The sequence below is a fragment of the Schistocerca americana genome, chromosome 3 (genome assembly GCF_021461395.2).
Source record: "Schistocerca americana isolate TAMUIC-IGC-003095 chromosome 3, iqSchAmer2.1, whole genome shotgun sequence".
NCBI classification, from domain to species: domain Eukaryota; kingdom Metazoa; phylum Arthropoda; class Insecta; order Orthoptera; family Acrididae; genus Schistocerca; species Schistocerca americana.
Window position 1 is genome coordinate 603,280,423 of NC_060121.1, and position 27,121 is coordinate 603,307,543.

Here is a 27,121-nt window from a genome sequence, read left to right on the forward strand (position 1 = left end):
TTGCTGCAGGTCACTCAGAAACAGCAGAACCTTTTAATTTGTAAACCAAATAGAATCTCATTGGCTACAGGTGGTGGATGATAACTGCATAAAACAAATGTCTGGTAGATTGTCGTCTCTGGCTCGTTACAATATGCGGTTGTGTATCTGGCAGTAGATGATGGTTTTCATTTCTGACAACATATTTACTTATGGTATTAAGCTAACAGACTACAAGACCTAAAATCTTCAAAGTATAGAAGTAATTAGAAATTTCTTCTGATATTGGAAGCTAATGTTAATGAAGAGAGATGTTCCAGGTTATTCTGCACCCAGAAAAACTTGTAAGTAGCACACTGATGTCTAAAAGTGTAAAAATTTTTCTTACCGTTATCCCACTGCTGCAGATAAAAATTACATATTAGGGTAAGATGTCCATTAGTCTGAGTTTTCCCGGTACAGTTCCATTTTTTTCCAAAATGTCATACCATCCCGAAAGTATTTTGGGAGGGTGCTCAAATGTTCCTTTTTTTGTGATTCCACTTGGCTTAAGTATTTTAATTGACTGGATGTTTGATTTGCAGTTAACTGCGCAACTATACACACTATGAAACGCCACTTGTAGAACTTGGTTTGAAACTTAATTTTTTTTTACTGTTATGGGTACCATGTTCTACAGTTAATTAAAGCTGTTATGACTTTTAGCACTTTAGTTCCTCATTAACTCGAAAGGAGTCAAGAGAACAATAGTGCAAGTAAAGCAATTACATAAAACTAGGTTACAAATAACAACAAAAGTTATTCTCTTCTAAACAGTCTTTTCCATCCAGAGGTACTTTACACCACTGCTACTGGCTTCCGTCACCACACTGTTAATGTTTTGCACAGTTGGTAGTAGTGATTTGTGTTGTACTTTAGATTTGTTGTTTTAAGCAGTCTGAAAATATTATAGTGCAGGTGTGACAATTTTAAACCTATGCCATCACTACTGTTTCATTATGCCAAAATGAAAGTGCAGTTTTAACAGCAATATGAAAAGTGAGCTTCTTTATATCACTGGGCACTGGTAGTGGATAAATTGTAGAAAATGCGGTGTGCAAATCAAAATTTGCTATTGGACATTGTGGAAGGCGTGACATTATGAATTATATTAAGATGAAGAAACATTAAATGGCTGTCCAAACAAAAAGTGCAAATAATAATGTGAGTGACTACTACATAAAGTTAAAAACAGTAACCAAATGGATAACCAGTTAGCAGAATGGGAAGCTATGTTTGTCTACCACAGGGCAATGCATAACCATAGTTGTAAGTCAATGGATTGTACTACAGCATTTGTTAAAAAGAAAACATCTTCAGTCCTAAATTCGGAGGTGTAATGCAGTTCAGCAGGTTTTAAATAACTGGAAAGTGCTTGATTCATTTCTGTAGTGATGATACATCAAATCATCTGGATTTGAAGATATTTCCTCTCCTTCTCAGGTGTTTTCACCCTGAAAATAGAATCATGATGACAGTGCTTAATATGTTAATTTGTCTGGAGAATTTCCAGATATACTTCAGAATTATGTGCTGGAAATTTTAAAGAAATGTGAGGTTGAGGAAAGATTGTTGCTGTTTCTGCAGACAGCGCTAACACCAATTTGGTGGCAATCACAGGACAGGAAAAAACATGTTCTATAAATTGCAACCAAAGACAGTGAATAATATTATAGGTGTTAGCTGCGCAGCACATGTGGTGCATAATTCTTTGCAAAGTGGCTCAGATTGCTTACCCAGTGAATGTTAATTATGAACAAAATTGTTGGAATGTGCACAGTGATATAAGTAATTCTGAATACGAAAAATGTAGGAATAGGGCAAGCTGTATTTTAACATCCATAATTACATAGAACTGTGAATTACAGGATTTCGTTAAGGTACTGCCACAGAGTATACAAAGGACAGTCATAGAAATCTATTATACTTTGTGCTGCACACACACACACACACACACACACACACACACACACACATTCACATACGAAATTCATTGCTCACATATCCCAAACAAAAATAGACCAGCATTTCTACATACACTCCTGGAAATTGAAAAAAGAACACATTGACACCGGTGTGTCAGACCCACGATACTTGCTCCGGACACTGCGAGAGGGCTGTACAAGCAATGATCACACGCACGGCACAGCGGACCAACCAGGAACCGCGGTGTTGGCCGTCGAATGGCGCTAGCTGCGCAGCATTTGTGCACCGCCGCCGTCAGTGTCAGCCAGTTTGCCGTGGCATACGGAGCTCCATCGCAGTCTTTAACACTGGTAGCATGCCGCGACAGCGTGGACGTGAACCGTATGTGCAGTTGACGGACTTTGAGCGAGGGCGTATAGTGGGCATGCGGGAGGCCGGGTGGACGTACCGCCGAATTGCTCAACACGTGGGGCGTGAGGTCTCCACAGTACATCGATGTTGTCGCCAGTGGTCGGCGGAAGGTGCACGTGCCCGTCGACCTGGGACCGGACCGCAGCGACGCACGGATGCACGCCAAGACCGTAGGATCCTACGCAGTGCCGTAGGGGACCGCAGCGCCACTTCCCAGCAAATTAGGGACACTGTTGCTCCTGGGGTATCGGCGAGGACCATTCGCAACCGTCTCCATGAAGCTGGGCTACGGTCCCGCACACCGTTAGGCCGTCTTCCGCTCACGCCCCAACATCGTGCAGCCCGCCTCCAGTGGTGTCGCGACAGGCGTGAATGGAGGGACGAATGGAGACGTGTCGTCTTCAGCGATGAGAGTCGCTTCTGCCTTGGTGCCAATGATGGTCGTATGCGTGTTTGGCGCCGTGCAGGTGAGCGCCACAATCAGGACTGCATACGACCGAGGCACACAGGGCCAACACCTGGCGTCATGGTGTGGGGAGCGATCTCCTACACTGGCCGTACACCACTGGTGATCGTCGAGGGGACACTGAATAGTGCACGGTACATCCAAACCGTCATCGAACCCATCGTTCTACCATTCCTAGACCGGCAAGGGAACTTGCTGTTCCAACAGGACAATGCACGTCCGCATGTATCCCGTGCCACCCAACGTGCTCTAGAAGGTGTAAGTCAACTACCCTGGCCAGCAAGATCTCCGGATCTGTCCCCCATTGAGCATGTTTGGGACTGGATTAAGCGTCGTCTCACGCGGTCTGCACGTCCAGCACGAACGCTGGTCCAACTGAGGCGCCAGGTGGAAATGGCATGGCAAGCCGTTCCACAGGACTACATCCAGCATCTCTACGATCGTCTCCATGGGAGAATAGCAGCCTGCATTGCTGCGAAAGGTGGATATACACTGTACTAGTGCCGACATTGTGCATGCTCTGTTGCCTGTGTCTATGTGCCTGTGGTTCTGTCAGTGTGATCATGTGATGTATCTGACCCCAGGAATGTGTCAATAAAGTTTCCCCTTCCTGGGACAATGAATTCACGGTGTTCTTATTTCAATTTCCAGGAGTGTATATACAGTGAGGGTTGAATCTCAAGTCATTCTGTAAGTTTGTGAAAAATGTACTTGGGCGATGCAAGACAAGATGGCTATCTCTGCTGCCAGCCTTGGAAAGGATTAGAGAGATATATCCTGCTTTAAAAACCTATTTGACTTCCCTTGATAAGTGTCCTGTTATCCTTAAACAATTCTTTGAAAACCCTCTGTCTATTGTTCTTCTAAATTTTCTTGTTAGCCATATAAAACCTTTCTCCACAACAATTAAGTATTGAGAAACAAGAAAGGGCAGTAGTGGAAGTGTATCAAGAAATAAACAAATTATTGGATAAATTACAGTGTAGAAAGTCTGAAAGATTTCTTACATCCTTTATACATGAGCAGCTAGCTAAGAAAGCTGGGAAGAAGAGGGTGAAATTACTATTGAAGAATTTCACAGTAATGCTGTTGATTATTGGGTGGTCATTGAAAAGGAGTGACTAAAGTGGAAGGATATCCAGTACTATTGTTCTTTCGTTAGAAGTAATGTACCAAATTTTTCTGTTGACGAAGATGAACACTTCGATGAATTTTCATGTATAAAAAAAACTTAATAAAAAGTGAAGGATGAGAAAATGAAAGTGTTAGTGTATTATGGTTTAAAATGTTTGCCTGTTTCAATAGTAAAAACATTAACATGAAAAACATAATTCATCTGATGGAGTTGTGCCTGGCAATTCCCTGGGTCAAATGCTGCTGTGGAACATGGGTTTTCCTTAGTAAACTCTTTGTGGTCAGGTAAATAAAAAGAAAAGAGTGAAAGTTGAAACAGTGAAGTCTTTGCTCACTCTTGAAACATGCTTTAATGGTGTATCATGTGCTGACTTTTAAGACACAATATCAAAAGAAAATGCACTTCTTCACTTCTTGATGAAATACATATAAGTGAAACGTGTGGTATTACTGTGGAAGAATAATTGTAAAAATTTAATTGGAGCATCTGAGTGCATGATGTAAAGGTAAACTATGTCCATTAAATTTTGTCAATACAATTTATCTCCCATTTTTTCCTTATTTGTCTTGGATTTTTCTAAAATTAATTAAATGTCCCCTTTTTTAATAAAAATAAAATGAACACCCTATATTAGGGTTAGTAACTGGGAGGTAAGTTGTGGGAAGATCTTGGTCTTAAGCTCATGACTTTCATTACTAGGCGGAGAACCCCTTAGCATGTTGTGATTGTATCATATCACTGTAGGTTTACTGTATCAAACAATGGAAACCCCATGTAGGAGTATCGGCAATGTAGGGAAAGCTAGATTGCTACTTACCATAAAGATGGCACGTTAAGTTGCAGACAGGCACAATTAAGACTCTTACACAAAGCTTTCAGCCACAGCCTTCATCAGAAAAAGAGAAACTGACAGGACTGCTTGAGCCAGAATGCAACTGTCACATGGGTTGGAAGCAGCAATCTGGAGGGGGGGGGGGGGGGCGGCAGTTAAGGGAAAGGCATAGTAGTGTTCAGGTAGTGTGAGAGAGGAACGCAGTGTGTGCAGGGACTAGAACGCCAACAGGCGCAGCGTCAGGAAGTCATGAGGTTGGGGAAAAAGGAGAGAAGCGGTGAAAGATTGGTGGGTGTGTTGGAAGAGGTTGACAAGCAAAGAAGTTGGGAGACAAGAATGGAGAGGAGCTGATAAGAGAGAGGAGATGGAAACTGTTGGGTGGTGGGTGTGGGGATAGTATGTTACCATAGGTTGAAGCTGGAAAAATTATGGAAGTGGAGAAAGTGGTGTAAGGATAACTCCCATCTGTGCAGTTCAGAAAAGCTGGTGGTGCGGGGATGGGAGAATCCAGATGGCTCAGGTAGTGAGGCAGCCATTAAAATCAAGCATGTTATGTTCAGCTGCATGTTGTGCCACAGTGTGGTCTATTTTGCTCTTGGCCACAGTTTGGCAGTGGCCGTTCATGCTGATGAATAGCTGGTTGGTGGTCACACCAGTATAGAAACCTGTGCCGTGATTACAGCAGAACTGGTGAATGACATGGCTGCTTTCACAAGTGGCCCCACCCCTGATGGGGTAGGATAAGTTTGTGACTGGCTTGGAATTGAAAGTGCTGAGTGGGTGGATTGGGCAGGTCTTGCACCTGGGTCTTCCACAGGGATTTGATCCTTCTGGGAACTGGTTGGGATTGGGAGTGGCATAATAATGGACTAGGATGCTGTGGAGATTGGGTGGGTGACCAACCATGACTTTAGGAGGGGTTGGAAGGATGTCCCTCATCAGGTCATTATGATAGGTAATCAAAGCCCTGGTGAAGGATATTTGGTTCATTTGTTCCAGTACAGGATGGTAACGGGTGATGAAGGAGGCACACTCCTTTGTGACAGGTTGTTGGGGATGGTGGGAGGATTGGGGGGTGAGAGGGGAAATAGCATGGGAGATCTGTCTGCGGACTAGGTCTAGGAGGTGGCCAGCCTATACACAGACACAAGCAGACAATTGTAAAGGCAAAGAGTTTCGACAGAGATGTCTTTGCCTTTACAAATGTCTGCTTGTGTCTGTGTATGTGCGGTTGGATATGGGTGTGTGTGCGAGTGTATACCTGTCCTTTTTTCCCCCTAAGGTAAGTCTTTCCGGTCCCCAGATTGGAATGACTCCTTACCCTCTCCCTTAAAACTCACATCCTTTCGTCTTTCCCTCTCCTTCCCTCTTCCCTGATGAAGCAACCGTTGGTTGCGAAAGCTTGAATTTTGTGTGTGTGTTTGTGTTTGTGTGTCTATCGACCTGCCAGCGCTTTCGTTTGGTAAGTCATATCATCTTTGTGTTTAGATATATTTTTCCCACGTGGAATGTTTCCCTCTATTATATCCATATCATTAATTTGAACCCAACAATTACGTTTGTTATTGTCACTGTTGCATTTCGAAATCTTTTCTGTCGTATTATTTTCTCTCGCTGTTTTTGCCACTAATTTCACTTTGTATTCACCTTATCTACTATACAATTTTATCCCGCCTATATATACTCAATAATACGTAACCCACTTCCAAACCATAACCAAAAAAAAATTTTCCGCTTTCATCACTACCGCTGCTATAAAATCCACCGTTTCTAGTTCACAAACAGTTCCTTTCACCTATTAAACAACTATTTTGGCTGGTTCTAATAACTTTCGCTTTATTTCCATTTCCGTTTTTCCCACATCACTGATCATTTTTAGCCGCTTCCCACAGGTTTTAACGTCATTATTTCTTCATCAGACAATTGTTAGCCTCATTTTCATAATCTGCCACCACAAAACCACTCCTTTTAATACATTTACACACAGTTCTTTCGAAATTTTCCTGAATTTCTCCACCCTCGAACGTGTTTTGGCGGCAACACAACCACCTAACCTTTGTGCACGTCGTCGTCTACCAACCCAAGTTCACCAAAATTGGATATCTCTGTCGAAACTCTTTGCCTTTACAAATGTCTGCTTGTGCCTGTGTATGTGCGGTTGGACATGGGTGTGTGTGCGAGTGTATACCTGTCCTGTTTTCCCCCTAAGGTAAGTCTTTCCACTCCCGGGATTGGAATGACTTCTTACCCTCTCCCTTAAAACCCACATCCTTTCGTCTTTCCCTCTCCTTCCCTCTTTTCTGATGAAGCAACCGTTGGTTGCGAAAGCTTAAATTTTGTGTGTATTTTTGTGTTTGTTTGTGTGTCTAGAGGGGTCATTAGTTAACTCAGCAACAAAATCTGGTAAAATTGCCACGTTTTAAAAAGAAAATACATCAGCAGTAGCAGTTTCATATTCGAACGTGCAGCTATACAAATAACTGAAGTGATAACACCAAGTCCCAGTGTCCTATTTCAAGTACACCAAATTTTATAACAATGGAAAACAATGAATATAACTCCAATTGAGCTAACAAAGCAAGTAGTTTAAAAGACACATTGTTGACTATAAATAATCACAAAAAGTTCTTTGCCACATATTTCAAATATTGCTAAATTGTCGATGAAGTAAATACCTGTGATAACTAAAAGTGTGCCTCAGTATTCAATAATCAATTAATGGTAGGATTTATTGCTTTTAATTTCCGGTAAGCATACATTTGTTATAAAAAGCATCAACAAATGACGTAGAACAGTAATAGTTGCAAATTAATAATTTATTGCGTATTTGTAAATAAATATGTGCTCTGTCCTCAAAATAGGACACTGGTACTTAATGGGTTAAAGACAAGGTGTACAGCAGCAATCACAAAACCATTGCTGAGCTGAAAACAGCCATTCAGGTGGTCATCGACAGCATCGATGTTTCCATACTTCAGCGGGTCATGCAGAATTTCACAAATGATGGCAGGCGTATCAAACATGTCGTAATCTAAACCTGAATATCTATAGTGACATATACATGTTGAATAAAATGTGTGCACACCATAGTTTGTAAGTAATTTATGTTTGGTTTTTTTCCCCCTCAATAGTTGTCACCCTGTAAAATGTAGTGAAATATGGAGTCAGAGAAAATAACGGAAAAGCATTAGTTCCAAGAATAATTTATTAGTGCAATTCACCAAGAAAGCCCACATTCCCAGTGGAAAAGCAGTCAGCTATAAAAACTACCAGCTATATTGCGGGAGCTAAGTACAAGTTGAAGAGCCAGTTCCATATGAGTGTCACTATCAGTAGAGTATAAATCAGTGCCGCTACTCTCCTGGCACTTCTGTCTGATTTGGAGACTGGAGGTGAGTATCAATCTTGATGGGGAAGAGTGGTGGGTGCATGAAAAAGCCATGGGGTGGGAGAGGGAGGACAATAAGGGAAAGGTGTTAGGAGAAATCCTGCAGATGTTGAATATGTAGGTGTGTTGATGGAGGATCAGTGGCATGTGTTCTATGAAGATGATAGTCAGATATAAGTCTAGGGAAATGCAGAGGATCTGGAGTCAGAGAAAGATATTAGAAAATCGTAGAGTGGGCTGTGGTGTAGTGCAAATGTCCCAGGGGTAGTGAGAGGCTTACTTGAAGGCATGAGTGTGGAAGGTGGGTGGGGGGTCACACAGGAGTGGTGGTAAAGGCTAATTAAGGCCAGTGTATTTTGGGAACTTGAGGATGCTGGAAGGAGAATTTCTCCTGGATCTTCTATCAGTCACTGACAACAGCATTATTGAGCATCCTTGCATTACTATTACTGGTGAATAGATCTCACTTTCAAACTGTGATAGCTTCCTGCACAATGTATTTAAGAAAAGCTGATGTTGTAGACTACAGCAAAATTTTTACTCCAAAGTGTGTTTGCTTTTTATTTTTTTCCCTTTCTGTTCTAATAGAGGCACTACAGTGAAATTTGTACTCCAAATTGTGCTGCTGAGTATATGAGGCATCAATGTATGGGGCCAACTTCTTTTTGTATCATGGTATGTAGACCTGGAACCTTCAAATGGCAGAAAGCTAGTATGTTGGCATTGCTACAGTTTAGGGGGAGATTTGCATCTTGCAGTAGTACAGTGTATGTGTATTCAATTCTTCTGTTAACCTAGATGTGATTTAAATTACTTTTGCCAATAGACCTATTACCATTTAGCATGTACAGGACAGGGTGATTAATTTTTACACTATCATCAGCATCTTATTATCATCCAGTACCTCTAGTATCATCTTTATGTATGATTCATTATAAGTGGAAGAGGCATGATTCTGTTTTGGTCAAGTATACACTGTACTTGAATTTGTTTGTGTTGCATTGAATTGGTTGAGGGTGGCACTGGATTGTGAGATTAAATACCACTCATTCAGCTTCTGTCATATTTTTGTTCCAATATTTACTGGCACGAAGAATTTCGGCATCATGCTGCCATCATCAGCTGTCTTTTATGTAGGCTAAAGTTGTTGTATTACACATTCCTATAATAATCTCAGAGACATGCTTCACTCTTTATCAGTGGCTGGAGAATGCCAAAGATTCTTCAGTAGCTAAGGTAATAGATACACTATGAGTAGAGATATTTTTTGTACAATCGTATTTACATCTTGGCACATGTTATACAATTTGATTTTCAGTATTTATTGTATAAAGATGATTTTTTATGGGACAAACAGTCATAAAGTATGTTTGCTCTTACTGAACAAACATTTCATAAATCTCTGCTATTAATAGAAGAAGCATTCACCTTTGGAGAAATTCTTAAAGAAATTTACGCTGTTACTTTCTAACCTGCCATTGAGCAAATTGTTTCCTTGTACTATGTAGTGATTAAAATTTCAAGTTCTTTGTATAAATCCATGTGATAACTGTTGTCCACTTTATGTAGTATCAGGGAATGGATGCCCAGTGTCTATAACATGGGTAGCAGTTTCCAATTTAAAACAATTGTTTATATGTATCTTTTTTTGAAAAATTTTTCAAGTTTGGCTTATACAAAAGTTTTACATGTAAAGTTTCAAATATGGCTGATTATTTGTGTTTATCTGCATGTGTTGTGAATATTTTGTTTGGCTGTTTCTTGCAATTTGTGTTGTGTTGTGAAAGCAATGTTGCTGATGTGTAGTCTGAATAAAAATCTATTTTGTAGGAATGTTACTAATGAACAGTGTACAGGTAGTGGATTTTTCTTTTCTAAGTTTTGTGTAGCAATTCTTTTTGATGAGGCTGTTTCCAAGTTTCAGCACTGCTATTTGCTGCATCTATTTGTTTGATTGTTCATCATACTTCACATATTTATCAAGTGGTCTATATTAGAGGCTCTGTTAATTAGTGCTCTATATGTGGCATGCTCATGTGTTGCTGTGTGGCAAGATGGACTGTATGTAGTGGTGTCTTTTTTTCTGTTTACTTGGAAGGTGTATTTGTTGTTTTCTTATTAATGTACAGATCTAGGAAATTAATACTATCATTATTTTCAATACAACAGTAAATTCAGTTTCAATAAGTATTCTATCATTAGCAGGTCTTCTGTTGCATACAAATTCTGTATTTCTCTTGTTGGTTTTTACTTCCCATTGCTGTTTCTCACTTAATATGCTGTAAGTTACAGTGGGAGTCTATTTTGATGAAGTGGTTTACTCAGTTTGTGGAGTAATTTGCTGCATTGTTGCACATGTTACTAAAGTCATCATTATAAATTGTCATTATGTTAACTATTGAGTATGTAATAGATGTTTACTATTTCAGGATTTGGAGAAACTGAAGCAGTGTGTGCAGGAGCTGCAAACTCGCCCTGTAGAAGGTGGAAACAACACAGAAGAATTAACATGGGAGGCTGAACTGAAAGAATCTGTCCACAGGCTTCATAGACTGTCTCTAGTTCATAAAGATGATGTTGTCCATGTAGCTAACAACACTGACAGCATTCAGAAGGGGACAAATGATTCTTCTGTCACAGGAAAGACATGTATGTCAGCCAAGGGCACACCACAACAGAGTAGTAATTCCTCACCAGCCAAGTGTGTAGAAAGTAGGAACTGCTCGAAAGAGCAGCAGAGCCCCACTCATAAAATGGACCGAAACTGTAGTAGGGAAGTTGAAGATCTGGAGCTCTCTGTTCATAAACTCATGTGCAACAGTCCACTGACTGGTTCGCCACATCATATATCATCTCCATCAAAACATCTGCAGAAATACTGATAATATGTACTATGCGGAATGACAGATATTGTTTTATTGACAAGACTGACAAACAGTATCTGCCTGCTGTGTGTCTTGATGGCTGTTTACTTTTCATAGATGTCATTAAGTTGTTGTGGTTGTTGTAGCTGTTGTTGTTATTGTGGTTGATGTTGCTTCATTGTTTTCATTCATAGTTGCATGAGGTACATTACCAGGATCTCGCTGCTGTGAATCATATTGAAACAGGATGTCTGTTTCTCTCTGTAACGATATGATATTTTGTCTGCTGTCTTTGACAGCTTGAGTATGTACCTGGATGGTGTCCATCATGCATCATCTAATAATGCTGCGTAAGATTATGTACAAATAAATATTTTATTTATTCAGATTCTGCAATAGTTTTAGCTTACAATGCTGTAATAGACTGTTTTAATTATTATAATGTTTTTATAATTATTGTCCATTCACCTGAAGGTCACTAAAACTATTCTTGTCTGTTTTTCTGTTCAGTATAAAATTTGTAACTTCGTACAAAACACACTGTGCTGGTTAATAGGACCTTAATGAAAGCCCTTTTTGCTATATGTGTTTATTATGCCATCTTGTTTTACATTTCATTGCTGCAATAGAGCACAGTTTGGAATGAAAAAGTGTTGATTTGATTTCTTGTGTTGAGGGATTGTGTGATGTGTGGCATTGTGGCGTTGTTTGTACAGCTTGTAAGCACTCTTATTTCTTTAACATGAACTGGGGGAAATTAGACATGGTGTAGATGTACTTCACACTCAGTGTTCATAATCACTTTGAGTGGACATATACTGCAACGGGATCAATGACATCATTATCACTCCTTTCTAGCTTCCCTCCAGCATGTCATTTTGAGCTACTAACTCCATTGAGCACCACTGTTTTTTGTTGCACTTTTTCTGAGGTTGGAACAAAGGATCAGTTTTTTTGTGCTAATTGGTGGTCATTCAGATAGCTCTTCTTGCTGTCACTTACTCTGCAAACACTGTTTAGTAATTTAAAAAACTCTTTTAAGACCACAGAAAATAGCTCAGATGAAATAGAAACATCATCTGTAACACACTTTTTAATTCTGAATTTTACACTCTATTGTTGTTGCCTATCCTTATGTCCCCATCTTTTTAAATTAAAATGTTTACAAATATCTCCCTCAGCTCCCATATTTATCATTGCTATCATCAGTCCCTGGTGTATTTTTGTATACTAAATGGATTTAACCACATCCTTGGACAATATTTCAGGAACATATTTGGACTCAGAATCTATCACAATTTCAAGTTTGATTAGGAGAGACACAAGTATTAAGGAAATGTTTAAATTTGTGTCATATACGTTTGTTCTGGACATAAATGCTTTGTGCAAGGTCCAGGTGGATGAGACGTTCATCATATGTGATGCCTTCCAACATAAGTGATGCCTGTGTTGTTTCATCTGGAATCTAGTTTTCAATTGGCACTTGTATAATTTTCTTTCATTCATTTATTAATAGTTCTGTATAGTTCAGTGAATTCTATAACCTTCAGTTATAATGACTGTTAACTTTGTTAATCTTCTTTACACCTGTGACACTTACTGATTTCCAACTGCCTGTTATAGGCCCAAACATTTTTTATATTTAAATTTGAAATTCCTTCATTCTTTAGTGCTTTAGAACAGGTTGTTAATTGCGTTTTATTCTTTTCTACATTTACATAATTCTTGGAACGACAAACTGGATTTTTGCTTAGTCAATTGAATTCTGTCTAATTTCATGTGTGGTTTCATTCTACATCATACTAATAGTCATTTAAATACAGAAAATGTTCTAGGTAGTATTGTTGCCTATTGTACTACAACCATTTACATAAAAGGCCAATTTGCTGTAATGGAACCATGTAACATCACAAGAAATCACCTCGTCTCTTTTTCTATGTGCAGTATGTACTTCATTCGGCCAGTAAATCTGTTGCCATCAGTTTTGCATCTGTTGGTAGATAATTAGAGTATTAGTGTGTTTCTGGGCTCTTAGCCAAAATTAATGTATGCTGTTATATTTTCATAAATGTGAATAATGCTTGTAAATATTATATAACTAGTAAGCCTCAGAACAATATATAGTCTCTCTCACTTATTGACCTGGAAATGGGCCATTATTAATACAGAGTGCAAACACACACACTCAGAGAGAGAGAGAGAGAGAGAGAGAGAGAGAGAGAGAGAGTGCACGCAGTGCCAGTGTGAAATAAATTATCCCACTCGATTCTGTAAAGATAATTTTTATGAGAGACTGAAACCAGCTAAAGTAAACTTTATTTGTTTGTTGTTTGAAAAAAATAAAATAAAAATCTGTTGTGATGAGCCTAAGGATAAATTTAAGCAGCTCATAAAGTAAGAATGGGTGGACAAAACTCGTTCTATAATCAAAACTATTTTTGTAAATGTTGACCAAATCTCAGTATGTTAATTGTAAAGCATATTACAGAATATGTAATTGTAAAGGGCTGCTTGCTTGTGTGTGCATGTATATAATGGGGAAGTATTTGGGAGGGGTTTGTTGCTGTGTGATTTTTGAGAAAATTGGCCAATGTGCGTTATTTCTTCCAATTTATGTAAGATGATGAATCATATGTGAGCTTTGGAAAAACAGTCACAGTAACTGATTTGTAACAGTTGACTTAATATTATTGGTGATTTGTCAATCTTACTTTGTTGACTTGCTGGTAAGTGACACTGTTATTCCTTTCTCAAAACACTGTGCAGCAACATTTTTTAACTCCAGGTAGTGAATTGTTATTCCATGTAGATTTCCAGTATCCATACAACAAACACATAAGATGACACTTCTGTTGCTTGATTATATTAGCAAAAATATTTGCACTTACCCTTTACTCCCAGACATTTATAAGTTGCACTTTCTGTGACAATGGAAAGACATTATCCCATTGGTATCTTGTGTGCACTTAATAATACTCATTTTTGTGATCATATCCAGTGTTCTTTTACATAATTATTGTTACACAAAAATATGGATGTCATTGTTTTGAGTCATGGTAGAAAACATTAGTGCTCATTGTTTACACTTCATAATATCAAAATCAAACATTGTTATTAGTGTTGTGCTCATCATTTGTGCCCAATCATACTGTCCACTTTATTTCACGGGACTGCTGAATTTTAACAATAGTTTCTGTACATTAGATTCTGCAGCTTCTCTAAAATTCAAGAAAGAAATATTTGTGTTCCACAGCAACTTCTGTGGTATAAAAAGACATCTTTCTGAAGGTAATTTTAAGAACTTACTCAAAAATTTCTGGAAGAAAGGAGTCAACATGATAAAACCTTTGAGTAAAAGTTACCCAAGAATTGTTAGCAGTAGACCAAAAGCTTCAAATGAATATCTTTGTGCCATATCTTACAGTAGCTTTTGTGAGTATGATATTTGGATCTTTACTGACTGAAAACTGTTTCTGTCACAACACACAAAGTCACATATTTTTTTAATGACTCATTTAAATACAAGATAAGTGTCAATACAAAACAATCATTGAGTTTCTACTAACAAGAGAAACAGAGAAATTCACACTATGGAAGAATATGGAGAATAATTTTATGTGACAAACATAAAACTGCATGTCAGAAAAAAAGAGAGCAGATGCCAGTTACTATCTTAAAGTAAAAAGATAACGGTGGTGTTGCAAGTAGCATAAAGTTATAAAATACGGAGCTTAGAGATAAAATTTAAGACTGAAACCTGTTGAGAAGCTGTAGACCAGCAAAATCAATGGGAGGAGTAATGGAGGCAACTCACCATTTAGTTGAGATGTCAGTTGGCACATAATCAAGACTGACAATGTTACTAAGCTTTCATGGTGTCTTGTCATAGGAACAATGCTGACTGCCTAGCAATGTTCTCTGTCTTGTGTGTGCACTTACTGACAGCTATATGGTAGACTGTTACGCTTACTCCTACCATTGTTGATATTCCACCAAGGACTTCGTATTACCATAAGAAACAGAAAAAATACACGTGATTAGAAAGTAATTTTTTGAAGTTTATTATTTGGAACTTTCTTCCTGTTGTTCCGCAAACATATCAAACGGTATCAAACTGTCTTTAAGAACTTGCAATAGAAACCAGTATTACTGTGAGGTACCTTCTTACATGTAAATATTTCTAGTAATTGTGTTTTTATTTGAAACTAAACTAAACAAAGTAGATGTACAAAGATTTTGTACAAAAATATAGTATGGAAATGTGTTGTGGCAGTTTTATAGTGTTAATAGGTACAAAACTACTTACAGGTTGTGTGCTGTCCTTATTTAAATAGTACAACTGTAAAAACACTTCTGTTTTTAGTATAGTTACAATTCAGAAGCTTCTCTTAATAATTCAATTACAAAAATACTTTTCATATTGTGGATCCCTGGTGGTAGATTGATGTGTTAGAAAAACTTAAAACATTTTTAATTAAATTTATCGTCTTTCAGGTATACCTTTGACTCTGTTCATTTGTGATTCAATATAATACCTGATTAAAAAATGTCCAAGCAATTCTGCATGTTGCTGCCGTCTAGTCTTGTACAAGTAATGGGAGCATATTATATTAACAGGATATGCCTGGTGTTACCAATTGGTGTACATTATAGTGATCTGAAATTTTAGCAGTTGTGCGGAATGTCTCTGATTGTGGGCTTTTCTAAGAGTCATAAATAATGTGTACAATATACTTTCAAAGTTGCAGTTATTTGTCTACATCTGAAACTTTATTATTTGGTCTCACAAAACAGCATCAATATTTTGAACAGTCATGGACAATTCATTAAATAGCAGAGAGGAAATTATTGTGGTTATAGCTGCTTCTGTTTTTAAAAATGATTGGCAGTCTGAAGTGACTTATTTTGTGATAGCATTTCAGCAACAGACAGGTTTTGATTTTTTTAATCCCCCCCTCCCTCATGTAGCTTTGCTGAAATATTGCTACCAAGATACAGATATTGTCTGTGTGATTATCTATTTTAAATGGTTTACTGTTATATGAAGAATAAGTGTGTACATTTTTGCAGAGCAGCCCATTCTGACTAGTTTGTGCAAAAGCATTCACTTTATGTACTGTTCGAACTGCCAATTAACTTCCACATTTCCATACTTGTCTAAATGTAAATGAACTAGTTGCCTATCATTTGTAAGTATGCAGAGTTTTCAGTTTAGTTGTTTAATGTCTTTTTAACCATTATGTAATTAAGGAATGGTGCTTGCCAGAATGGTGCTCATAAATACAGACTTTTAGAAACCAACTTTGATCTTCTGTTCTAACTTTTTTGTACCAAAATTGTATTTGTTTCTTTTGTGACTTTTTTGTGTTTTATGTACAGTAGTATCCAGTTATTGTGAATCCTCACTGAATAAAATCTATTTTATTAAAGATGTGACAACATTTGTGGTTTCATTTTTTCTTTTAGTCTTGATTTTTAGGTGTTAAATCGCTGTTTGATATGCTATCCAAAGCAATACTGTGTAGTAATCAAGATTTAATGATTCATGAACAAAACTGACCTTATCAGCCAGTTAAATAATTATAAAGTGTGTGTTTGAAAAAAAAAAAAAAAAAAAAGTGAAATTCTGTGTGTTGTTCAGAGTAATCTTCTTTAAAGTTTTTTTTGAAATATTTCCTCAACTAAGAAAGTGACTAAGTGTGGTTGTTGTTTGCTTTTGTTGATTATCACTCCAGAGTTATATTTAATTTGGGAAACCATGTCGGGAGAGTAAGATAAGTCACCTGCGATGTTTGTATCATGTTTTTGAGGATGTTGTAATCATGGATGACTGGTGTAACATGTAATTGGCATTTATTGAAGCTCAGACATTCTTTTCTCACCACATACCTTAAGGGGCCCATCCACCAGTGACAGATCATAACAGTTTGCTGCCAAGCATGCAGTCTGTCTGTACATCACGCGTGTTTAGGGAAATCACAAACTGCAGTGATGTACCACTGATCGCTTATGGTACCCAACAGTCCGATGAATACTGTGTGGCAGTATTGCTAATTGTCTGCTGCCAGTTTGTCTGTCTATCAAGCATGTTTATTTCATGTGTCTGTGGCTCTGTGGAGTAAGGGCTTATAGATCAGAATTTACACTGTCTGACAAAAACATTGGAGCACCCAGAATGGGATGGGGAATGTGATGTTTTATTTCAGAGATTATTAAATTGAGTCTAACTTACAAAGAACTTGGCAGTGTGAGCCCACATATCAGTATGACATTGCACTCCCTCTACTGTGTATGCATTCCCTTATTTGATTGGCAAGGGTGTATCCTCTCCTGAGGCAAATGTTGACAGTTGATGTAAAATGTCCTTTATGTCCTGGGTACTGGCACTGCGACAGAGTTGACATCCGAGTTGGTTCCACACATTCTTTTGAGGACAAATCTGGGGTTGTTGCTGGCCGCAGGAGTACCTCAACGTCTCACCGACAGTTCATAGAGAGACATGTTGTGCCGACAAGCGTTGTCCTGTTGAAAAATAGCACAGTTTTGTCACATGAGAAGTAAGATAAGGACACAGGATGATCATGACATACTGTTGTAGCATCAGTTACGTGAACCTCTACCAACAGTTACATATTTACTCGAATCTAAGCCGCACCTGAAATTTGAGACTCGAAATTCAAGGGGAGAGAAAAGTTTTAGGCGCACCTCCAAATCGAAACAATGTTGGTCCATTGTAATATAAGACACAATTTAGGCCGAATGAATGACGATACACCTACAGTAGTTTGGTTCGAGTCGTGAGCTTAGCAGTTAAGCTATACCAGGTAGCCATTGCTATGCGTCAGGCACTCCGTCCATATTTATACGGGTACCCTTCCTTTTTCATGTGCTTCGTCTGGTTTGAATTGATTGCTTATTTTTCTTTGATATGATAAGTGCCGTTCTCTTTGTTATAGGTGTTTATGTCACTCTAAGCTAAAAATGTATTACTATACTGTGTCACGCATTGTTTGTTGCATTCTGTGTTTACGGCCTGTCGCCGCTAGTGGCATGGCTTGCTTTTGTGCGTGCTACCACAGAGAGAGAGAGAGAGAGAGAGAGAGAGAGAGAGAGAGAGAGGAATGAATCGTCTCATTAGCGAAACAATGGCAAGAGACTGCTATTTGTTGTTACTTACACTGCTGCTTTCTTTGATAATGATCAACAAGAACCAAATAATAGAATGCGTATGATAGAAGATGTTCTGAACGAGAGTTTAGCGAACATTTTTCTCCGTTTGAAAATCTTTGCAGACGCCTCTTTGGTACATTACATTCTGCACAGAAATTAGACTCATCTTAGATTTAAAAATCTAGTCAATTGCCGTGCTTCGTTTCTGACTGTATCACTATTAGGCACCAGAATAATACGAATATAAACATGACATGCTATGATATGTGTATTCTTCCGCATTTGCTGTTGTCTCACTCTAGTTTCGTAGTTTATTAGGCAAACAGGTTTTAAATGAGACAACAGCAAACACGAAAGAATACATGGTAAAATGTTTATATTCGTATTATTCTTATGGTGAAGAGAATACTGCATGTGATTCACAATTCATAAAAGTTCCTATTAGCAACCATCTCTTCTCACAGGTAAGAAAAAAATTCAGAACATAGAGTTGGCCATATTGACAAACATCCCAAACAGTCTTGCCAGTCGGATTTTCGTAGTACATTGAAATGCTGCTAAATTCGAAGATGAACAATACTTAATTTGTATTTACTTCATTGGATAGTGTATGAAAATGCAGTGGTCGAAACTCGGGGCAGAGAAAAAAAGCTCATCTTCCACCTTTTTTTTTTTAATTTATTTACTGACACAGAGGTTTTGGCGTCAGTATTTATCTTCGTGCCTGCAAAGCATGCCTGTGTAGCGCTACATACATTTGATGGCAGAAGTTAGTTGTGGCGGCACCTACCAACATTTTTCAGAACTTTCGCTTACTTTGCACTCGATTCTAAGCCGCAGGCAGTTTTTTGGATTACAAAAACCAGAAAAAAAAGTGCAGCTTAGATTCGAGTAAATACGGTACTTGAAGATGTACTCAATGGCTCACCACACCATGACATCACTGCAGTGCCTCTCGAAAACATTGGAAGAGTGGGACCTCTCCCCAGGTTGCTGCCATGGTCAGTGACAATTGCAATTCCTCAATGAACATAGTGCAAACACTATTCATCAGCAGTCCATGCTTCCTCATCATACCACCACTCCAAACACTGAGATTTGTGTTGTGTTTAACGACAGTCTACACATGGAACTAATTCCCTACTCCAGCTGCTGCTACTCCCAGACAATGGTTTGGCATGATACAGACTGTTGCCAGGAGTCCATTACTTGTTCTTGGATGGCAGGCGTAGATGTGAAGGGATTACAATGTGCTTGGGGCACAAATGGGGATCCTCCCTTGTGATAGTTAACCAGAACTCTGACAACAAGTATGCCTGCCCTCCTATTTGTATGTAGCCCAACATTGGGCCACTGTCACATCCAAATACCCCAAAAATCTGGATATTGCAAGATTCAGCCAGCCAGCCAAATGGAGATTCACAGTGAGACACCTTTCAAACTGTCAGATGCTGATAATAATGTCTCATATGAGTATGTGGTATTTCCATGTGTTTCTCAGTGATCACTGAACAACTGATGCTGTTTACATCATACCAGGTCTGGTAACACTAAATGCACACATCACTAATGCTCTCTGGCAGTCATTATACCTGTCAAAGAGAATTGCAGCTCCAGCCGTTTACACTGCACAACCTGATTAAAGGGTCACTTTTTCAAAACACAGTAGTTGTCACCCATTACCATGCAAAAGTTTAGAATTTGGCTCTAAGGTGCCCACAACATTCCTCTGTAATGGTGCAAAAGTGTGGCGCAGTGCGACATCAGCCTCAGGCCGAACTATGCTTTATAATGGTGACACAGTGGCACCAAATTTAGCCACAATTCTGGTCAACACCATTGTCAATGAATCACATCATGGGAAGATCGTCACACCCCCTTTTACCCAGTGTTGAAATCACATGGTTTTATTATGGGTAGCATTTGACACAACGCTACTCAGAATCGACATGAGAAGCCCTCTCGGGAAATGGCATAAAGGGTGTCAGTGAAACCCTCCCTCCCCATGTGTTGATAACCACACATTTTGTGGTTGAAATCAACAGTGCGAAGAGCAACAGGACAAATGTTGACAAGGCTGCCATCCCCCCCCCCCCAGCAATTCAACCATTCAACCCCACTGAGTATAGATTTAAGTGTCAGGAAGCTAGACTTATCTTAGAAGCAAGATTAAGAAAAGGCAAACCTACGTTTCTAGCATTTGTAGACTTAGAGAAAGCTTTTGACAATGTTGACTGGAATACTCTCTTTCAAATTCTGAAGGTGGTAGGGGTAAAATACAGAGAGCAAAAGGCTATTTACAATTTGTATGAAACCAGATGGCAGTTATAAGAGTCGAGGGACATGAAAGGGAAGCAGTGGTTGGGAAGAGAGTGAGACAGGGTTGGAGCCTCTCCCTGATGTTATTCAATCTGTATATTGAGCAAGCAGTAAAGGAAGCAAAAGAAAAATTCGGTGTAGCCATTAAAATCCATGGAGAAGAAATAAAAACTTTAAGGTTCACCGATGACATTGTAATTCTGTCAGAGACAGCAAATGACTTGGAAGAGCAGTTGAACGGAATGGACAGTGTCTTGAAAGGAGGATATAAGATGAACATCAACAAAAACAAAACGAAGATAATGGAATGTAGTCTAGTTAACTTGGGTGATGCTGAGGGAATTAGATTAGGAACTGAGACAATTAAAGGAGTTTTGCTATTTGGGGAGCAAAATAACTGATGATGGTCGAAGTAGAGAGGATATAAAATGTAGACTGGTAATGGCAAGGAAAGTGTTTCTGAAGAAGATAAATTTGTTAACATCAAGTATAGATTTAAGTGTCAGGCAGTCGTTTCTGAAAGTATTTGTATGGAGTGTAGCCATGTACGGAAGTGAAACATGGACGATAAATAGTTTGGACAAGAAGAGAATAGAAGCTTTTGACATGTGGTGCTACAGAAGAATGCTGAAGATTAGATGGGTGGATCACATAACTAATGAGGAGGTATTGAATAGAATTTTGGAGACGAGGAGTTTGTGGCACAACTTGACAAGAAGAAGGGACCAGTTGGTAGGACATATTCTGAGGCATCAATGGATCACAAATTTAGCATTGGAGGGTAAAAATCGTAGAGGGGGACCAAGAGATTAATACACTAAGCAGACTGAGAAGGATTGCAGTAAGTACTGGGAGATGAAGAAGGTCGCACAGGATAGAGTAGCGTGGAATCTGCATCAAACCAGTCTCATGACTGAAGACCACAACAACACAAGGACATCATGGGGTAGCCATCTACCCCACTGAATGTCACCTGACCCCTTTGGAGTGTACTGTGACCGTAATTTTTGCTCTTCCTGTGATATTGTGACATCCTTTAGCAGAAGAACTTGGTACATATCTTCTGCAACTCCTTTCATCAAGTGGGAGATTTTGTTGACTTGTTATGTTAGGATTCATGAGGTTACATAAAGCCAAAGCATTCTGCATGTATGAGTGTCATTTCCCCATGACATTGGGCCCTGTTCATAAATTGTTCTTCCGCAAGGCACACTTGCTGCTGATTGCTGTTATCTTCAATTCAGCCTGGATTTTGCCACAGCTGTTGAGCTTCTCTTTAGTTGTTCTTGAACCACTGCTGGGCTCTGCCGTTCAAGTAAAAGTACACATTTGCCAAACATATGACTGCTCTGAAACACCACTAAAAGCTGTCAGGAGATTGCAGAAAGAGCAGCAATGAAACCACTCCTTCCTTTGGGGCATTGATTCCCATCATTCTGTATTTGGCTACTCAATTGAATCCTTTCAGGATTTTTGTTGGGCCTTGACCGGGATCTCCAGAAAAAAAAATTGATGGATGTCTTTTGTTGGGCCCTGACCAGGATCTCCAGAAAACATTGATGGATGACAATGCCTTATGCAGGCCATCTGTCTCCTGAGGATACAGATCTAAGGAATGATGTACTGCTTGTATTTCAGTTCCTGGACATGTAGGCGACAGCTTTTATGTTGCCTAATTGGAGCTGTGGTGATGTACATGTTTTCAGGTACCTGGCATCTCCACCAAACTATGTCACATTGAAACCACACTCTTGTCCAGATCCGAAGAGAGGGTCATCTGTGAAGTACAACACTTAGAACAAACCAAGTTAATTACTGATACCAGCATACGGCCAGAACAAAAGTAACCTCTTCAACAGAGAGTGCAACTACTAATCGAACATTCCAGAATGTTGGTATTTTACAAACAATTAATATTCAGTCAGGCTCATGCTTTCAGCTGATATACGACTACAGAGCGGCAAGACGTGTCTATCTTTTTCAGTGTTTTCATTGTAGTATTTTTATGAAATTTCATGTGTGTTTTCCTGTTTAAGAGGTTTAATCTCGCAGTTTTGTAAGTGTAAATTCATTCAGTCTGTAGTGTAATTATTGCTCACTGAACAGCCAGCTACATAGCTCATATCTAGAATTCTGTCTGTCATTATAGTATACTTCTTCAGTTAGTCTTGCTAGGATGTGTCCATGCTGTGTGCAGACACAGGAGGAGCTGGCCACAGTTCATGAACAGCTGAATGCAGTTTTGGCTATGGTCAATTTACCTGCAGGTTGCTGCCTTAGGGTGTAGAGGTGATGCAGATTGTGGGTATCGCATGGGACTCTACAGGTGTCACTTGTTTTTTCCCATGGGCTCTGCTTCCATTGCACCTCCTAGTGCAACCAACATGGTGGATCCACCCTCACAGCAGGGAGAGTGGCAGGTGTTAACGCATTCACGTCACCCATTCACACTGTGAGTGGACAGGTGACCGCTCTTTCAGCAGGGTCGAAGTAGCCACATAGGAAGGGGGGGGGGGGGGGTTAGTTATTGGGAGCTACAATGTCAGGTGCATTATGGAACCTCTTAGACAGATAGCCTTCAGGGCTGGAAGGAAAGCCAATGTGCACTGTGCACATCTGCCGGGGAGGGCACATTAGAGATGTGGGGGTGGCTTTGCCTGTGGCTATCAAGTGTGCAGGGTGCAGTCGTCTGCAAGTTGTTGCTCATGCTGCCACCAATGATGCCTGTCGCATGGTTTCCGAGGCAATCCTCATTCGTGCAGGTGGCTGGCAGAGGTGGTTAAGACTGCTGGCCTCACATGCAGGGTGCAAGCAGAGCTTGCAGTTTTGCAGCATTGTTCCCAGAGTTGATCAGGGTCCTTTGGTTGGGAGCCAAATTGAGGGTTTCAATCAAAGGCTTTGTCAACTCTGTGATAGTCTTGACTGCAGATTTCTAGACCTGTGTTATCATGTGGGAATTTGTAGGACTCCCCTTGATAGGTCAGTGGTGCACTACAAAGGAACTAGCTACTTGGGTTGCAGAGTACTTGTGGAGTGCGCATGAGTGTTTTTTAGGCTATACAGTAGTTTGAGATGCTTTCATGAACACCTTCCAGTCAGTATGCAGCAAGGGAAGTCGTGGCATTCCGAATAAAGACTCTTTGACTGTGATAATTTTATCAGTAAGTTGTCGAAGTATTCATAATAAAGTTCCCGAATTTACTGCCCTCCAGGGAAGTTCTTACATTCAAGTTGTTCTTGGGACCAAGAGCTAGCTGGAACCCAAAGTGGAAAGCTTTGAGATATTTAGCGAGTTGTGGAACATATATCAGAAAGTCAGATTAGAGACTACAGGAGTGCGAGAGTCCATTGCAGTTGGCAAAAATATTGTCTGTAGGGCAGACAAAGTTGAGTGTGACAGTGAAGTTATCTGGTCGCATATAACAGGTGCAGGTGAAACCAAATTAAATGTCGTATGTTTTTACCAGCCACCTGATTCTGCTGTGACAGTTCTAGTGCCATTCAAAGGAAGTCTAGGGTCAATAGCATGTAAATATCCATATCATGCAATACTAGTTGGAGGCGACTTTAATCTACAGAGGATGTTCCACACTCTGTTCAAAAGAAAACGCACAAATGATAACAAGCAAAGGTTAGTAGAGATTTGGGCATCTGCGAAAAGATCTACGAGTGAAGCTTACAACAGCTAGCACCGCCACACCTTAGCAAAAGATCTCGCAGAGAACCTGAGGAAATTCTGGTCTTATGTAAAATCGCTACCCAGGTCTAAGGCTTCCGTTCAGTCCTTTGTTGTCCAGTCTGGTGTGGAAGTTGAAAATAGCAAAACGAAAGCCAAAGTATTAAAATTCACATTCAAGAAATCGTTCACCCAGGAGAGTTGCACAAAGATACCATCATTTGACCATCGGACAGACTCCCATATGGATGACATAGTAATAAGCATCCCAAGCGTAGGGGGAAAAAGCAGAAAGATTTGAAAGTAAATAAACCACCAGGTCCAGATGGAATTCGTTCGATACTACAAGAAGTACCCTACAGCATTGGCCACTTACTTAGCTTGCATTTATCATGAATCTCTCGCCTGGCACAAAGCCCCAAGCGACTGGAAAAAGGTGCAGATGACTCCAGTATATAATAGGAAGGCTAAAAGAATGGACCCGCAAAATCACAGACTAATGTCCCTAAATTCTGTTTGTCGCAGAATCCTTGAACACATTCTCTGTTTGAATATAACAAATTTTCGTGAGACTGAAGTTTATGTCCATGAATCAGCATGGTTTTAGAAGCATCACTCATTTGTAACTCAGCTTGTGCTTTTCTCACATGATATATTGCAAACTATGGATGAAGGGCAACAGGCAGATTTGATACTTCTAAATTTTGGGAAAGTATTCAACGAGGCACTCCATTGCAGGATGTTAATGAAGCTACGGGAATATGGAATAAGTTCACAGATATGCGAGTGGCTCGAATACTTCTTAAATAATAGAACCCAGTACGTTAAGAGAATCTTCCAGCGGTTCTTGGTAGGACAACATTATAATAAATGAAAAGCACCAGTTTGCTTTTGTTCTACAATATTACTTTTATTATGTTAATCGGTTTTCGGCTTCTGATTATGGCCCTGTAAGCCAAAAAACGGTTAACATAATAAAAGTAATATTGTAGAACAAAAGCAAACTGGTGCTTTAATTTATTAGAACCCAATATGTTGTCATCAATGGTGAGTGTTCATCAGAGACAAGGGTATCGTCAGGAGTGCGCCAGGGAAGTGTGATAGGACTCCTGCTGTTCCCTATATGCATAAATGATTTGGCGGGCAGGGTGTACAGGGATCTGCGGTTGTTTGCTGGAGATGGCATGCTGTATGGTAAGGTGACAAAGTTGAGTGACTGTAGGAAGACAGGCCTACAGGATGACTTAGACAAAATTTCTAGTTGATTTGATGAATGGCAGCTAGCCCTAACTGTAGAAAAATGTAAGTTAATGCAGATGAGTAGGAAGATCAAACCTGTAATGTTTGGTTACAGTATTACTAGTGTCCTGCATGACACAGTGAAGTTGTTTAAATACCTGGATGTAATGCTAGAAAGTAATATGAGATGGAACGAGCATATGAGAATGGTGGTAGGGAAAGTGAATGGTCAGCTTCTGTTTATTGGGAGAAATTTAGGAAACAGTGGTTCACATGTAAAGGAGACCACATATAGGATTCTGGTGCAACCTATTCTTGAGTACTGCTTGAGTGTTTGTGATCTGTACCAGGTTGGATTGAAGGAAGACATTGAAGAAGTTCAGAGCCAGGTTGTTAAATTTGGTGGCCAAGCAGTTCTAGGCACTTCAGTCCGGAACCGCACTGCTGCTATGGTCGCAAGTTCGAATCCTGCCTCTGGCATGGATGTGTGTTGCCCTTAGGTATAAGTAGTTCTAAGTCTAGGGGACTGATGACCTCAGATGTGAAGTCCCATAGTGCTTAGAGCCATTTGAACCATTTGTTAAATTCGTTACAGGAAGGGTAGAACAACACGTAAGTGCTACGGTGAGTTAGTTGGTTGCACGTTCTATTGATCAATCGCACAGTACGGTAGCCGTTACGATGGGGAACGTGTCAAGTGCACAAGAAATGCACATATGAAACAGGATTTTTACAGTGTTAAAAATTAATATTTCTATTATTTACCCCATTCCCTTAAATGGCACAACATGCATACACTATATTTATAGCTCTATTTATTCCTATTCAAGAATTCATCTATGGTATGGAAGGAGATATGATTTCAATTAATTTTTGAAACTATTACTGCTGTCTGCAGACATTTTATTTCGTCTGGTAATTTGTCAAAAATTTTTATAGCAGCATATTTTACCTCTTCCTATGCCAAACATAGGTTGAGTAGAGGATAATGTAAGTCTTTCTTTTTTCTGGTATTATAATCATGAATGTCACTGTTGTTTTTAAACTGGCCCAAGATGTTGCGAACAAATTTCATTAGTGAGTAAATGTACTGTGAGACTGTAGTAAGAATTCCCAATCTTTTAAAAAGATACCTACAAGATGTGCAACTATGAACCGCCCACATTATTGTATCCACTTTCTTTTGAGCAGTGAATACTTTTTGTCTAAGTGTTGAGTTATCCCAAAATATTATTTCGTATGACATCAGAGAGTGAAAGTATGTTAGCTTACTAATTTCTATATCTTCAAAATTAGCAATTTTTCTGAGTGCAAAAGTTGCTGAACCTAGTCACTTTTTGAAGATCCAACATATGAATTTTCCAAGTAAGATTCTCTATATACACACAAAAAGTTAGTATGCTCTACCCTGTCTACTGACTTGTGTTAATGTGTTATATTTATTGAAGGAACTGTACTTTTTGCAGCAGAAAATTGGATGTACTTTGTTTTTTTCAGAGTTTAGAGCAAGCCCATTTGCAGAAAACCAATTAATGACTTTTCCAAAGACCAAATTTGTATCATTTTCAATTGGAGTTTCTTTTACTGGATTAATAATGATGCTTGTATCAGCAGCAAACCATGTCAGTTAAGCTTCTTGTTTTAGATAAGAAGGGAGGTAGTTCACAAAATATCAAG

At 39.2% G+C, this 27,121-nt stretch overlaps 1 protein-coding gene across 1 annotated transcript in view; it reads left to right on the plus strand.

The window, feature by feature from the left end:
* The window catches only part of LOC124605525 (SH3 domain-binding protein 5 homolog), an 89,459-nt gene extending 72,988 nt beyond the window's left edge, over nt 1-16,471 (plus strand). Inside the window, exon 8 of the mRNA XM_047137269.1 lies at nt 10,606-16,471. Within this exon, the coding sequence (XP_046993225.1) occupies nt 10,606-11,058 (453 nt within the window). The 3' untranslated portion in view covers nt 11,059-16,471. The remainder of the gene's footprint in view (nt 1-10,605) is intronic.
* The last annotated feature ends 10,650 nt before the right edge of the window (nt 16,472-27,121 follow it).